The sequence below is a fragment of the Chrysochloris asiatica genome, unplaced genomic scaffold, assembly GCF_000296735.1.
Source record: "Chrysochloris asiatica unplaced genomic scaffold, ChrAsi1.0 scaffold00005, whole genome shotgun sequence".
Classification (NCBI taxonomy): Eukaryota; Metazoa; Chordata; class Mammalia; order Afrosoricida; family Chrysochloridae; genus Chrysochloris; species Chrysochloris asiatica.
The window spans coordinates 39,878,636-39,894,894 of NW_006408523.1; the positions used below are offsets into that span (position 1 = coordinate 39,878,636).

Consider the following 16,259-nt stretch of genomic DNA (forward strand, 5'->3'; position numbering starts at 1 on the left):
AGTCGGTTCCGACCCATAGCGACCCTGTACAGGGTTTCCGAGGGTGTAAATCTTTACGGGAGTAGAAAGCCTCATCTTTCTCCTGCGGAGTGGCTGGTAGATTCAAACCGCTGACCTTAAGGTTCACAGCCCGATTCGTAACCACTACGCTACCAGAGCTCCTTTAACTTTATACTAGATGCTTTGAATTATATGAGGTAAATGCCACACCCATCCCTAAAGTAGATTAATTTCCTTTGTTATAATTTCTCTAAACCTTTTATTTTTCCATCTTAGCATGCATCACAGCTGCTAATAATCAGGTTTTGTGTAATTATTTCACAGCTTTCTTATTTTGAATCAGGACCATGGCTGTTGGATTCAAAATTATTCATGCTCTGCCTACACTGTCTCAAGACATGTCAGTACCACTCCAACGACCCCAGATTTCTGCTTCCACATCACATCATATCTAGTAAAGTGAAGAACCTCAGTCTTCCTGTGTTTCCTCACTCCACACCTAACTGTTCAGTATATTCTAGCACTCTACCACTTCAGTGCCTCTGTGATCCATCTTCTTCTCTTTTCCACCAGTTTGTTGTTGTTGTTAAGTGCTGTTGGGTCAGTTCTGACCCATAGCTGGTGAGTTTGAACTGCCACCCTTCACACCAACCTTGTGGTTTAGTGCTTGTCCTATAGCACCACACCAGTACTTCTCCACTATTTTGTTGTTGTTTTTGTTAAGTGCTGTCAAGTTGGTTCCGACTCATAGCAACCCTGTGTAGGATTTCCGAGGAGCAGCTGGTGAGCTTGAACCGCCAACCTTGCAGTTCAAACCAACCTTGCAGTCCAGTGCATGAACCCATTGTGCCATACCAGGACTCTTCCACCAGTTGTTGTTTTGTTAAGTGCTGTCGAGTCATAGTTTCCAACTATGTTCAGTATAGTCTATCACTCTGCCACTTAACCCTCCTGTATAGGGTTTCCGAGGAAGCTGGTGGGTTTGAATTGCTGACCTAGTGGGTTGTAGCTCAGTGCTGATCCTACAGTGTCACACCATTTTGGATCCTCATTATTTCCTGGCCAGGCTATTGTAACAACCTTCTGACTGCTTACCCTTCTTTTCTGCTCTAAACCTTCAAGCATCTGCTTTATTGGTGCCTGGATTCTATAATATAAATTTTATTATCTCACTGGCCTGCTTAAAAAACATTGGTGAGTCCCTATTGCCCGCAAGATATAGCCCAAGTTTTAATCTGTCAGGTAAATTTCTACCCATTCCTTGCGATCTAACCAAATTATTGCTTAATATGGGAAGCTCTTCATGATTTCCCCAGACAAAAGGAACACTTTCCTCTTTTTACTGTACCATGTGGTCCTATTGTTCCAGTGATCACATTGTATAGTGACCCAGGTTTCGTGACTGTTCCATCCTAAAACTATTTGTCAGCTCTTTGAGTCTAAGACGTATTTTTTAAAATATACATATATGTGCATTTATACAAGTGTGTGGAGAGTGGTGAGGGAGAATCTGGCAAAAAGAAGGAACTCTCAAATTCTTTCCTCTCACTTGGAGGGAATTGACTGGGAGGTTCAAATCTGAGCTTCCTTGAGACTTGAAGCACACATTTCCTGGCAGTTCTCCGAACGAGGAGAGCAGAAAGATTTCCTGAAAATTTTCTCTTTATTTCCCCAGAAATTGGGAATTAGAGAGGAGAAGGGAAGAGGAGACAGAATTAGGTCTAACCTGGTTCTGGGCCAAGATTTTTTGTCTTTAGTTAATCTTACTTGTGTTAGGTTTTCCTGCCCTTATCTATGAGCTGTGATTCCCTTTCCAATTCACAGGTCTGCTCTGCCTACACTGTCTCAAGATACGCCAGTACCACTCCAGCTACCCCAGATTTCTGCTTCCACATCAGCACACAGGTCTGGCTGGCCTTGACTGCTCCTTCCTGACCTATTCTGACCATTTTTGTTTCATATGATTTTGCTCTGATGAATGCAGTGATTCTTGGTATTGACCCCTGCCTGATCCCATAACTGATTCTGCTGTGCCCTTTGGTTTTCCCAGAAGGGGAACTTGTAGAGTGTCATGAGAGCCTGATGATACCCCGGGGCCATACTATGACAGTCAGGTGTGCTCAAGACCCTCAGCCGCCTGAGGGGCCCTTCTCAGGAGAGCAGCTAATTGGGAATAGACAGTTACTGCAGTTTTCTGTCAACGTGTCTTTATTGTGCTGATAAAATATTTTAGGAGCTAGTGACAAAAAAATAAGATTGTCAGAGAGATTATAGACTGCTTGAGAACCTGGACGATTTCTTCTACTTCTTTTGCCTCCCTTCCTCCTAGTCTCTCAGCACACATTAGTCCTTAGTAACTGTCATCTGAGTAACAATGACATGGTGACTAGATCACAGTCTCTTACTCTGTTTTATGCAGGACTTCGAATCACTTTTCTGTTCAGTCATGACTGGCAAACCAAAACCTGGACAGAGCAGAATTCACAAAATCTGGATGCTTGAAGGACAGTGCCCTGCTCAAAGATGGCAGCCCAACCAGCCACTTTGAATGTGTTGCTCTCCACAATCCAGTTTCCCACATCAGTTTCTGAAAAGGCTCGCTCATACTTCTTCTGTGTCTCTAATTCCAGAGTTTTCACTCATAACTTTTTCTGTCCCAGTTGTCATTCCAGGCACCCACATTTTGAAATTCTGGTCTGTTCGTTTTGCTGCATTGACTATATCTGAACCAGTTCAAAGCCCTGGTTTTGTTTTGTGTCTGATTGTTCCTTATGCTAAGAATGAGAGGATTTTTGTTAAAGTGAAAACTGTAGACACCTACCACTCCAGAGGCTTTCTGCTCCCGTAAAGATTTACAGCCTCAGAAACCCTCTACAGGGTCACTATGAGTCGGAACCGACTCCACAGCACATACCAACAACAACCAGTCCAGATATATTTTAATTATTTTTCCCAATGATAATTGCATTCTTTTACACTCTTAAGATTTTGTTGTTGGTGCTGTTGTTGTATTTGGGCAAAAGGTTGAAGTCCTTTTCTCTTAGAACTATAAAACAATGTGAAATAGCATAATGTTACTTTTTCTGCATTAAAGATTTAGGATCTCTATTAATGTCTCATAAACTTTAAGGCAGAAAAATGGGACATTTCTGGATGTAACTGAAGTGGAATATATTGAATAGAGTGAATTTATTCCATAGTCAAAAGGTTAGTCCATCTCTACAGGATGTACTGAGAAAGTATTGTTGAGAGGCAAGCATCTACTTGGGACAACTTTGCATGTTGCTCATTGTGTTACCAAGACAGAAGGAAAGTTACCTTGAAAATGGAAGCTAATGAGTTGTGATTTCCAAACCAAGACCAAGTCCCCACTTGTCACAGAAACAGGGAGGAAAAGTGGCCACCATGAAGCACAGTTTAGTTACGTGTTTCTCCTATGATTCCTGCTGATTCTGTATAGGGTTCAACCCTTAGTATAAAAGGTAACTAATCTGTTCTTCGGTTTATATGTGCTATCCAACACTCAAGTTGTTTCTATTGCGACTCTCTAGGTGTCTTAGTGAGAGAATTTTCAACATCACATTTTCAACTAGCAAATGCTTGGCTAGTTTAAATAAAACAAGAACACACAAAAACTTCCTTTAATGAATTACATTAGTGATATGAGGTATGATTTTTATATTTTTATCACTTTTGATTTTTGAACAGTACTTCTGGGAAGTGGAGAAAGGAGAAATTAATTACTATAAGCAACTTAATGCTTTGACTGATTCTATGATCCATATAAGTATTGTCTTTAAATGGGAAATGATGACACTTTTTATTTTTTAAAATATGGAAGCAGTTTCTGTTTTGTGATAAAACTAATATGAAAACTAACATAGTATGTATGTTTTTATTCCTTAAAATTAGATCCTAAGACAAAGGTACCTGTGTGAAATGTAAGTCCCCAAAATTTGCATTTAAAATTTTCTCATGTCACATATGTAAGTCTTCTCCTTGTAGCTAAACATGCCTGTTGAGTGTGTATGAGGTAGACAAGGTGTGATCATGTGTACCTTAATACTTTATTAGTGCGCTTACTTTACTAGCACATTGAAACACTGTGCTTTCAGTTCATGGTTCTGATTCAGATGAATCCATCATGTCCTTATTTAAATAATGAATAGCTACTCTCTTTGGTATGACACATGCCAAGGTAATGTATGCTGTAGTTTCCTTAAGGCCACCTTAATAAGTGATTTTTGAAAGTTTTCGAAATACTTGTAAACCGTTGTCTAGCCTATAGTAAGGTGTTTGGTAAATATCAATTGGTTTTGTGTACATCCTCCCACATCTTGCTTTCTTACTTACTCCTTTCCATGTTTCTATTGTTTTGTTACATACCATGGAGTTGGTTCCAACTGTACAGGGTTTCCAAGGCTGTAAATCTTTATGGGCAGAAAGCCTCATCTTTCTACCGCAGAACATCTGGTAGTTTCGAACTGCCAACCTTGAGGCTAGCAACCTGATTTATAACCACTACTCTACCAGAGCTCCTTATTACAGATGTATAAATAAATAAATATTACAATAATGCTAGTCACTTGGCTGTGCATGCAGACTTTGTGCTAAACCCTTTCTAAATCCTGCTTCCCTTAGATTTATACAAATAAGGAAACATGTATTGCTTGTGTTTAGTCCTAGTTGAGGAAGTAGATTATTATAGAACTTTACTTCATATACTACTACGTTTGTGTCCATAAAACAACTGCCTGTACTCATGAAAATAGTTAAGTGTAAGAGAATTTTGTCTTTCACCTGGAAAGGCCAGATCACAACAAAGATAAAGTGTCTTCACAATGTTTCTGACTTTTTATATCTTCTTCATTTGTTAAGTGTTTCTTTTAAATATTCTTAATTCTTTTTTAAAGCTCTTCTGTGTGTTGTGCGATGGGCATTTTTTTCAATGGTAAAGAAAAGCATAAATGACCAAGGAGGGAAATAATAAAGGCTTTTAAATAGAAAATTGAAGGTACTGTCGCTTAGGGAAAAACACCTTTGAAATAATGTAGTACATATATAGAACTCCCACAGCACTCTACTTCTCATCTGGGTTCAATAATTCATTGCATTGGCCACACAGAACTCAAATACCCTACTCAACAGTCATAGTGTTTATTAGGGAAGTTAAGAGGGTACAATACAGGATCAGAAAATGCTCAGGGCACAGCTCTTCCTGTCAGGAGAGCTCTCCTTTGCCTTGCCCACAGGCTAGCCTTTCTCTGTCCCTCTGCCCCACCTGTGCTCTGTTCAGGCGGTGTTTCAAAGCTCTTTAGGACTGCTTACAAATGCTCACTGGGCACTCTACTCCACCATAAACCTCAGCCTGAAGGCACTCAACTCTAGCTCTCTGGGTCAGCAAACCTAGCTCTCCAATTAATTGCCTGGAGGTACTCCACTCTTTAGCAAGCATACTGCCCCAAATCACTCAGCTTAAATGATCTGTGTGGTCTGCAAAGCCCACTGCTCTGTCTCATGCTCTGGCTCTTGGTTCTGTTGCTCTTGCTTCTCTGGTGTCAGCAGCATTCTGTCCCTGTGTCTAGGAGGTTCATTGATCTGGGATCTCAGTATCTAAAAGGACATGTTCCACACCTGGTCTTTCCTTTTTGATAGTGAGATTGCCCCCATTCCTACTTCTGAGATGTTCATTTTATACCATGCTGTAGTTGCAAGTTTTCACATTTAACATTGTTAATGACCACTCACACTGAATCATATAATCCATCAGCATCTTCCCTCCATCATCAGGAGAAAGTTGTTTGGTGGGAATTTGCAAAGACTATGATTGGAAGGCACATTAAGTAATCATTGCACTATTAGAGTCAAATGTATAGAAATCTCCACGCGAGAGAGGAATGGATAATTAGTTGCTTGACTGTTAACAGTATGCAGAACCCCAGGTTTGAACCCAATGCTTTCCTAAGGAATGCATCATTTCTTTTTCTTCCTTCCATCCCAAAAGTACCCTTTCTTTTCTTATGGTGGGCCAAGGAACAGAAATTGTATCTTATCTTCAGAAAGGAAGAATTTCTTCCAAATCTCTCTCAATATACTCACATTATTTAGTATTTTTTATAGAAGCAACTAGTGTGATTAGGATTGGCCTTCAACAATATTATTGTGATTAACAAATTCTCGGAAATACAGCATTTTCTTTAACTGTGTTTCGTTTTTAAGATTTTTCTCATGAGGGAGCATTGGCAAGTCATAGAGCTCAGTTGTGGATAAAAATGAATGGGCCACTTCCCTAGTAGATTAAAAAGAGAATACTTTTCCCACCCTGCAAACCCCAGTAACACATACACAAAGCTGAGACACACACAGTAATGTACAAACAACTTCTAGGAAATAGGTCAGATTTAGGAGTCCAGGATTTCAAGTCCCCACCCCCATTTCTACTACCAAATATAGTTTTGAGTTTCCTACAGTCCAGGTCCTCCCTGCCCTCACTCTCTAGAATACCTGTCCTATGTGTGGTGCTGTAAAATAAAGCACTGGACCTTTCAGCAACAAGCTCGATGGTTCAAAACTCACCAGCTGTTCCTTGGAAACCCTGTATAGTGTTGCTATGAGTCGGGACTGTCTGAGCAGCACTTAACAGCAACAACAAAACCTGTCCTGTAAGAGCCCTGGTGGTGCTGTGGGTTAGGCATTGGACTGCTAACTTCAAGGCTGGCTGTTCAAACCCACTAGCCACTCAGTGGGAAAAAAGATGAGACTGTCTGTTCCTATTAAGATTTATGATACTAGAAACCCTATTTAGGGTTGCTGTGAGTCAAAATTGATTCGTTGATAATGGGCTTTGGGTTTGATCTACCCTGCACACACACACAAGGTTGGATTCATTAGTTGGACATATTGCCATGGAATCTCTTAACTGGTAGATTGTGCTTAAGGTGAAGAAATTAAGGAAAGGGAAGGAGGGGGAATGAAAAATTCATCCCTCAAAAATTCCACCTCTTCATGTTTAAATAAAAATAAACACTAAAATTTATGTAATATAATTTAAAACCATAGAAACAGTAAGAAATAAAGTGTTTTCTTTGTAAAAACATATAAAAATAGTTTAAATACTGCTTGTGTTTTGTTTTCATTTAGTTTGTAAGGGAACAAGCATTATTTCTATAAATTGAGGAATTGTCAGACTCTTAAATTGGAATCAGCTTCCAATACTTGATCTTTCGTGCTTTTCATAGCTCAGTAAGTTCATGTAATGTGAAGGTTTTGCTGTTGTCACTTCTCTGGACATCATCATTTAGGCACAGTTGCTTTCCTCGTTTAGGTCTTAAGTTTGCCCCCAACTAAGTTTATCTGACCTATCTAAAGAGTATCTCAAATGGTGGCAGTTTTATCATTCCTACTTGCAGCAATATCATTTATGACTCCATTTATACTGACTTCACTTCCAGTGTTATCACTTTTTGTTTCTTTATCTGGTTGACCATTTCCTTCCTTTGGGTTATCCATATTTATGAAGTATCACTTGGGCTTTTCACTGGGAGACAGAGAAGCAGCACAGCTGCATGCTTTGCTGTCCGTCCACAAGTGGAATAACAGATGCACAATAAGCAGTTTCTGATGGTCATTGAAACCCCTAATGCAGTTGTCCACTGACCGTAACATACATTTGTTTGTTATATAACATTTTATGAACTGAAACTCTAGCCATGAAGTTTTTTACTTTATGCCAATTACTCACAGTTCATATACAGTGGTAACTGAAATTTGAATCATATTTTTGTACAACTGGTATTATTTAATTGTTGTTACTAGGTGCCATAGAGTCGGTTCCTATTTATAGCAATCCTACGCAAACAGAAGAAAACATTGCCTAGTACTATGCCATGCTCACAATCATTGTTATTCTTGAGCCCATTGCTGCTGCCACTGTGCTAATCCAACCCGTAGACAATATAAGTATGAGAGATGAAGTCTTGCCATCTAGGTTTCTAAGGAGCATTCTGGATTTGTTTGTTCTTCTGACAGTCCATGCTATTTTTAATATTCTCCGGTACCATAACTCAAATGCATCAATTCTTCATTGTTTAACTTTCATATGCATATGAGGCTATTGAAAATACCATGGCTTGGGCTAGGTGCACCTTAGTCCTCAAACTGGCAGGATGCTTTAATTATTTAATTAAACCTTGGTAACTGAAATTTGTACTTATTGGAACAATGCAAGCAAGAATCTCCACACTGAAAAGCTGTCAGGCCAAACCATGCAAGTTCAGATCCAAAGATGGCTTTTGCTTTGTGTCACTATTCCCTCAGGTAGAGTAAGGCAAAAGACTCAAAATTACAAACACTTGAGGCCACAAGTAAGCTTACCTCCCAGTGTTCCCCTTGTTTCTTAAGAAGATTGGTGGGTCTCAGCAACCCACTGGGCTTTTGTTGGTGAAAAGGGCAAAGTCCTGGGTTCGTGACTTTTTTCTGTCATACAGTCACGTAAGTTACTTCCATACCAGACTCTTCCACACCAGCGCCTGTTTAAGGTTTTCGCATAGGAGGCCTGTCCTACCTCTAAGGTAATTCATTCAAAGAACTATTTTTAAGCTTTGAGGGAAAACAAACTAACAACATGAAAAATGATTTCCATTAAATAACTAATACAAGTTAATTGAAAATGCTGAGTGTTCACAGGGAGCATTCCTTTTGCCAGTATTTAAGGATCAAAGATGAGGCTCTCTGCTCCCACAAAGATTTACAGTTTCAGAAACCCTAAACAGGGTCATTATGAGTAGGAACAGACTCAACAGCATATAATACCACCAACAATAAAGTTGACTTCCCAGAACTTAAAAAGCTAAACTTGGAGAGGACATAAAGAGCATCTAGTGCATGGTTTGGCAAACTTTTTTGGTAAAAGGCCAGGTAGGCTTTGTGGGCCATACAGTCTTTTTTGGCAAGTCTCTGGATGTAATGTGAAAGCTACATCCAGAAAGTACATAGGTAGTATGTACACATATGATCAGGCTTTGTTTACAAAAGCAAGCAATGAGCTATGTATACTTTGCTGACCCTTGATGCAGTTCAATCTTCTTATTTTACTAAAGGTGCCGCTGTAAATTTAAGAGGTAAAGTGAAGCTCCTCAAAAAAAGTTTTACAACTCAACTAATGCAGCAAAGAATTGTGCTTAGTTCTTTTGTTATTTGGAAATGGAATTTGTTCTTTTACCACATTTGCTTTCTTCTTACTGTCTTCAAACGTATCCCTGTTCCCTGTTCTTCTTGTGCACTGCACTATGAGAAAATGTGGTCTTTAATAACTGTCTTTTTTTGTTGTTAGAGAAGCACTTTAAAATTCACTATTGTTTATTCCAGATAAGTATATTGGCTCTAGTCTATCATACTGAGTTTCTACTCCCTTTCAGTTGTACAAATACAAAAGGGTTGCTCTACATAAATAAAATGCACAGTGGTGGTTCCGTGGTAATTCTCTCCTTCCTGTGAGAGATCAGGTTTGATTCCCAGCCAGTGCACTTCATGCACAGACACTGTCCATCTCAGCAGGGGCATTGTATTGCTATGATGCTATACAGGGTTTAGAGATCTTCCAGACTACAATTAGGAAGAAAGGCCTGATCATCTGCTTTTGAAAATCAGCCAGTCATGGGAGGATGGTGGCACAGCCCGGCAGTATCATTCCTGTGTGCTCAGACCAATAGGACTCCCATTGCTCTCACTTCTTCTAGGGCCCAAACCGTCTTTTAGCTGCGTAGCTGTTAGGATAAGGGAAGCTCTCATCTTTTTCAGTCTCATCGAGAATATATACATTAGTTAACATTGCAAACTGAAAAATCCTTTACGCTTCTTCTAGATTCTGGCAAAATATATTTCTGATATCAGTTACACTTCCCAAACTGCTCTACAATGTTTTGTCTGGCATAATGAAGCCTTTGGCCATCACTGCTACTTTGAAAATCAAAGCCTTTTGGTCTCTAATGGAGTGTTTATAAAAATACTCCATTTTCAGATTTGCTCAGGAAAAGGAAGTATGGTAAGTGATGTTAGAAATCCCTCTGGCTTGCCTTGGCATTGATTTCATTTAATATTATGTACTCTGGAATTAGTGTGAGTAAGAAGGTATTAAAACCTAAAGATAAATAAGCTGTTCACCTTGTCTTTTTCTGTGGCAGTCTCTGTGTGATAGAGTAAATTGCCCTTTGTGAAATTTAACATAAATACCTGCTGTTGCTAAGTGCTGTCTAGTCAGTTCCGACTCATAGCGACCTGTATAGGGTTTCCAAGGAGCGGCTGCTGAGTTTGAACCACTGACCTTGTAGTCCAGTGGCTTATACTTGCAGTTGCAGTTCAGTGGCTTATCCCACAGTGTCACACCAGGACTCTGACATAAATACCTAGGAGGAAGCTAAAAAACTCCCTAGGACCTATGTCAAAAGTTTCATCTCTTTTTTAAATTCTTTTACTAAGGTAAAAATGGATGGGTTTTTTAATAGAACAGTGTAGAATGGATAAACATTTTGGGGAAAAAAAAAAAAAGCTACACTGTGTGTATGTCAATTTCTGTTGCTGTTTTTGGTATCAGAAAGTTAAGAGTCACGTGTATGAATTACACTTTGCTTAGTAATGCATTGACTCTCATAATGCTTACATTTATAACCGGCTCAAGGACCAGTAGCTTATCCTGTAGTGATAGTGGTGATAGTGCTGTCTTGGTGTAGTGAAGCATTGATGTATCTTAAAGTGTGAAATTGACACTTAATGAAAAATAACTAATAAAGAACTGCTGTGTATCCAGAATTGTGCTAGTAGGGGTCTAGGAGTAAATGTAAGGCAGTCAACAATCCCTGCTTTCCTGGAGTTTATACTCTAATAGAGACAGAAAACAAATAAATCACAAGGCTGGATTAATTGATCCGCTCCCTGGCTTTCTCTTCACATTCTGTAGCCTACCTACCAACACGGACCCCTTATTAGCATGGTAAAAAGAAATGTCTGATCACTCAAAGTGCTATAGACTTGTAAGGAATTGAAAGGTAACTTCGGGGAATTGGGGGCAATGACCTTTTAGAAAACAGCCTATCTCCATCAGTGACTTCTCATGCTTGCTTGTCCGTGTCGTGTACTCTCCCTTGCTGGCCTTTGTTGTTAGTTCTCATTGTACTTCTCTTCTCTCCCTGTTGTTGTTGTTGTTGTTAAGTGCCGTCGAGTCGGTTCCGACCCATAGCGACCCTGTACAGGGTTTCCGAGGGTGGTACAAAAAATAGGTATAGGCCTGTCACTGACCAGTTCTGAGCTATTTTTTAACTTACCTCTTTAAAAAGCAAAATTAAAAAATAAAAATAGAGGCAAATACATATTAAACTGTTGTTAGGGGTCACTGATTCATTTTGTAGTCATAACAGCCCTGTGTTTATAGCAGAATGAAACACTGCCCAAGCGTGCGCCATCCTTTCTATATTGAGCCCATTCTTGTAGCCACTGTATTAGTTCATCTCATTAAAGGTCTTTCTCGTTACTAAGCATGATGGCCTTCTCCAGGGACTAGTCCCTTTTGATAACATCATCAAAGTGTATATGATACAGCCTCACCATCCTTGTTTAAAATGACATGTACAGGAATTAATACCAGAAATAAACTGGTAGCTCAAATGGTTAGGCACATGATAGCTAATTGGAAAGTTGGAGATTTCATACTCACCCAGTGACTAGGAGAAAGACCTGGCAGTGTTTCTATAAAAATTATAATATGGGAAAACCAATGGGGCAGTTCTGCTCTGTCGTATGGAGTTGTGGAATTGATTCAGCAGCACCCAACAACAATATTTAGGGAAGCATTCCATATATGTCACTGAGCTTTATGTATGCAAGCCTCTCAATTCCCAAGGATGTCCTTTGATAACAGCCAACTTATATGATAGCATAACTTGATTTTGAATGATTTCATTCTTTATCTTAGGATGCCTTTATTATAAATATTATAAAAATTGCACGTAAGTAAATTTTAAAATGCATGCTTATGTTAATATGGTTGGCATTAAATAAACATGTTACACAGTTCTTCCATTTAAAAACGTGAATTGTTTCAAAGTAGTTTCAATCAAGAACTCACAGGCACTTTTGCTGGATGCATCTAAAAATCTTTGTCTACTTTTTGAAGTTCTGTTGCAGAAACTATAGCTGTATCAAATACTACATTTATAAGCAAAAATGTTTTTCGTTTTACAGAGAAGAAAAATTTTCATCACTCATTTAACCAGATAGACACTCATAGTAATAAACGATCTTTAAAGCCGGGAGGCTTATTATTGTCATAGCTTTTGATTTTCTTATTACTGTGGACTTTGCTTTGTTTTTTAGAAGTTGAAGGGAGTGTGCTCTCTCTCTGGGAGATCAGTTAATTGCAGTGAGTAGATCAATATGCAGCAATCATGTCTTTTAAGGCCCTTTCTAACCCTGTGATTTTATGGTTCTATATTTACCTTGGGCCCTGCTTTTTCCCCTCAGTGACAAGAAAGTGGGGACAATGTTGAGGTGAGTTGGGAAGTGAGGTTGTGCTGGGTTTGGAGGTGATGGACATTAAGTGGACTCAGAACATATGATGGATGACTCTAAGAGGTGCAATTACTGTGACGGCTCCTGCTGCTGCTTTAGGGTTGTTTTTTAATACTTAATACATGTTTTTAATTATGATTGTTTTTCTAATTAGAGAGAAGGAACGAAAAAGATAAAAAGCCATAGCATAAAACACATTTTAGAAGTCACCTTCACCAGGTGTTTTCTTGCAAGCTGACAACCCCTAAATTCTTTAAGATGGATCAATATTCCAGTCATCATAAAGGTGACTAAAAACCTGATTTTTTAAAAAAAAATAACTTTGAGGAAGAGATTACATTTTTTCATGGAGTTAGAATATAAGGCAGGCTCATAAAAAGCAGTTTTCGAAAAGATGGGATATTCATTTGTTGTTAGATGAGTTTCAGGTAGCTATTTCATATCCCTAGAGCTGGGGTAGTTTTACTCATCTTTGTGCCCCCAGCCACAAGTGCACCTCCTTTACCCACACTTGTGGTGGTTATTCAGTGCCGTTGAGTCAGTTCCAACTCATAGCGATCCTGCATTAGGTTTCTGAGAAACAGCTGGTGGGTTTGAACTGCCAATCAATATGGTTTGCAGACCAGTGCTGATCCTATAGTACGACATCAGAAGACTTAACCCATACTGTGTGCTCAAAAATTGTTCTCTAAACAACCTAGTCCCTATTCTTGAGGGAATCATGAAAATAAGATGATACTGACTGACTGACTGACTGGCTGGCTGGTTGAAAGGGCCGACTTTTTGGTGTTCTCTTTTAGCACTCTCTAAAACATTCCCTTTTAGGAAATGTGAAAATGTTTTTATGCACAGCGTATTGGCACCACAAGCCCTGACTTTGTATTTCAAAGTTGGAAGAAATGAGATTGATGTCGCATACGGTTGTAAAGTGCCAAAAATAAGTAGAGTTGAGATGAATTAAAGCCTAGTGCTCAGAAAAACTAAATAAAAGCTTCAGATCAAGGGTGGCTATAACTGAAAGGGAGGGGGCCAAATCAGTATTTAAAACCACCCCTCCTGGGACTACTAAAATTTCTGAATTTCAAATTGGCATTTTATGTTTGACAAGGTGACATTGTATAAGAAATGTATTGTAAAACACTGCTGTATGATAGGAAAATGATTGAATGTAAATATTTCAAGATGTAGACCACTGTTCAAATGTTATCATAAATCTTTGTCATTGTTTTAGGGGATAACTCTTCATGCATGTATGAGCTGACTTACTAGTACTAGTTCTTGGAAGAGAAATCATCAGCAAGTTTCTGCCTCTGCCACAACAAGTCTGATTTGACATAAAATTATCCTGCTAGATCTTTTGCCATTATTACCATATGCTTGTTGTTGTTGGTAAGTGCCATCAAGTTGGTTCCAACTCATAGTGATCCTGTGTAGGGTTTCCGAGGAGTGACTGGTGGGTTTGAACCACTGACCTTGTGATTAGCATCAGTGCCACACCGGGACTAGGAAATCCTTTTTAGAAGATTCTATACCTGGCATTTCTTTTCCTCTGTTCAATAAATTATCTGAAATGTTTTCTGTTTTCTGTGTGAAATTAGAATGGAATAGGATAATTTGCTCTTAATCTTTGAAAAGGAAAGAAAAAACTTAAGCTAAAAGATTTATTGATCTTCTGTCTTTGTGTGTGTGGTTTTTTTTTTTTTTTTTACAGGTTTGGAAGGTTTACAGTTGCTGCCCTTCAGTCCAAAGTAGAACAGTATGAACGTGAGACCAATCGCCTCAAGAAAGCCCTGGAACGAAGTGATAAATATATAGAGGAACTAGAATCTCAAGTTGCACAGCTAAAGAGTTCAAGTGATGAGAAGGTGTCTGTGAATTCAATTTGTCAGAGAGCACTCTCTGCAGATGGCAAGGGGAGTAAAGGCAGCGAGGAGGACGTGGCATCAAAGAGCCAAGGTGATGGTGCCAGAAAGCAGCCTAGCTCATCCACCTCGAGTTCTTCACAACTAGCAAAGCCTTCCAGCAGCAGACTTTCTGATACCAGCTCTGCCTTGCAGGAAAGCACAAGTAAAACAGAACCAAATTGTTCTAACAAAGAGCTTTATCCAAAACAGGTAGAAATAATGTTAGATGTGACAGATGCAAGTATGGATACTTATTTAGAAAGAGAGTGGGGAAATAAAACAAGTGACTGTGTGCCCTACAAAGATGAAGAACTGTATGCTCTTCCAGCTCCTTGTACTCCTTTGTCGCTTAGTTGCCTTCAGCTCAATACTCCAGAAAATAGAGAGAGTTCTGTGGTCAAAGCAGGAGGTTCCAAAAAGCACTCAAATCATCTCAGAAAATTGGTGTTTGATGATTTTTGTGATTCTAGTGTCAGTAATAAAGATTCTTCAGAGGATGCTACAAGTAGAAGTGAGAATGAAAAGAAATCAGACTGTTTTACTTCCCCAAAGACAGGGTTTTGGAACTGTTGCCCCACAAGCTATACTCAAAGCTTGGGTTTTGAAAGCTCAGAGGGGAACACCATAGCAAATTCTGTTGGGGAAATAACTTCAAAATCAAATGAGAAATCAGGTTCATGTTTATCCAAAAGGTTAAATTCTATTCGCTCTTTTGAAATGAACCGGACAAGAACATCCAGTGAAGCGTCAATGGACGCAGCTTACCTGGACAAAATCTCTGAGTTGGATTCGATGATGTCAGAGTCAGATAATAGCAAGAGCCCCTGTAATAATGGTTTTAAGTCAGTGGATTTGGATGCATTATCGAAGTCATCACAGAGCAGTGAATTTCTTGATGAACCAGATAAGTTGGAAGAAAGAACTAAGCCAAACCTTTCCAAAGGTTCTCTAACTACTGATCAGTTAGAAAATGGAAATGAATGGAAATCCACTTCTTTTTTCCTTCTCCCTCCATCAGACCAAGAAATGAATGAAGATTTTTCACTCCATCCCAGTTCCAATCCAGGAACTAATGAAATCAAACCCCCAAGCTGTTTGTTTCAGACAGAGTTTTCCCAGGGTGTTTCGTTAAGCACTTCACACCGGCTATTTGAAGATCAAAGGTTTGGGTCATCTTTGTTTAAAATGTCCTCAGAGATGCATGGTCTTCACAACCACCTTCAGTCTCCTTGGTCTACTTCCTTTGTGCCTGAAAAGAGGAATAAAAATGTGAATCATTCCACGAAAAGAAAGATCCAGAGCAGCCTTTCTAATGCCAGCCCCTCAAAAGCAACTAAAAGTTGACTAATAAGAAAGATGTCATTTGTGGTTTTGTCCTGCAAAGAATATAAAAGTTACTTTACTTGTTTTCATGAAAAAGTTCCATACAATTTTGAATTGTAATCTTTAAAGAAGTCAAGTGTCAAGTTCGAATGGTGGGTTAGCCTGTGCTCAGAATACTGCTGTTCATTTTAAAAGGAGTAGGAGCTTTATATTTAAAGGGATTATGAGGTTATGTTTTTGTTTGGGGATCTTTTTGATCGTGGAAGGTAAGAAGGGGGTTTTGTTTATTGTTTTGTTTTTAAAGAATATTATATGTATCTGGCTTAGGGGTATTTTTTCTTGAATTTTGACTTTTAGACACAGTTGATCTGCCTTAGTTGTCTCACTTGGATTTCTTAAAACCTTTAGTGCTGTCTACACACTGCCCATAAAAACACTTGAGTTAAAAAAAATTTTCCTGTGGTGGAAATT

General features: G+C 38.9%; 1 protein-coding gene across 1 annotated transcript in view; it reads left to right on the top strand.

Moving 5' to 3' along the window:
- RNF219 (ring finger protein 219) overlaps positions 1–15,985 on the top strand; it is a 53,553-nt gene extending 37,568 nt beyond the window's left edge. The window contains exon 6 of the mRNA XM_006832019.1: positions 14,273–15,985. Within this exon, the coding sequence (XP_006832082.1) occupies positions 14,273–15,809 (1,537 nt within the window). The 3' untranslated portion in view covers positions 15,810–15,985. The remainder of the gene's footprint in view (positions 1–14,272) is intronic.
- The last annotated feature ends 274 nt before the right edge of the window (positions 15,986–16,259 follow it).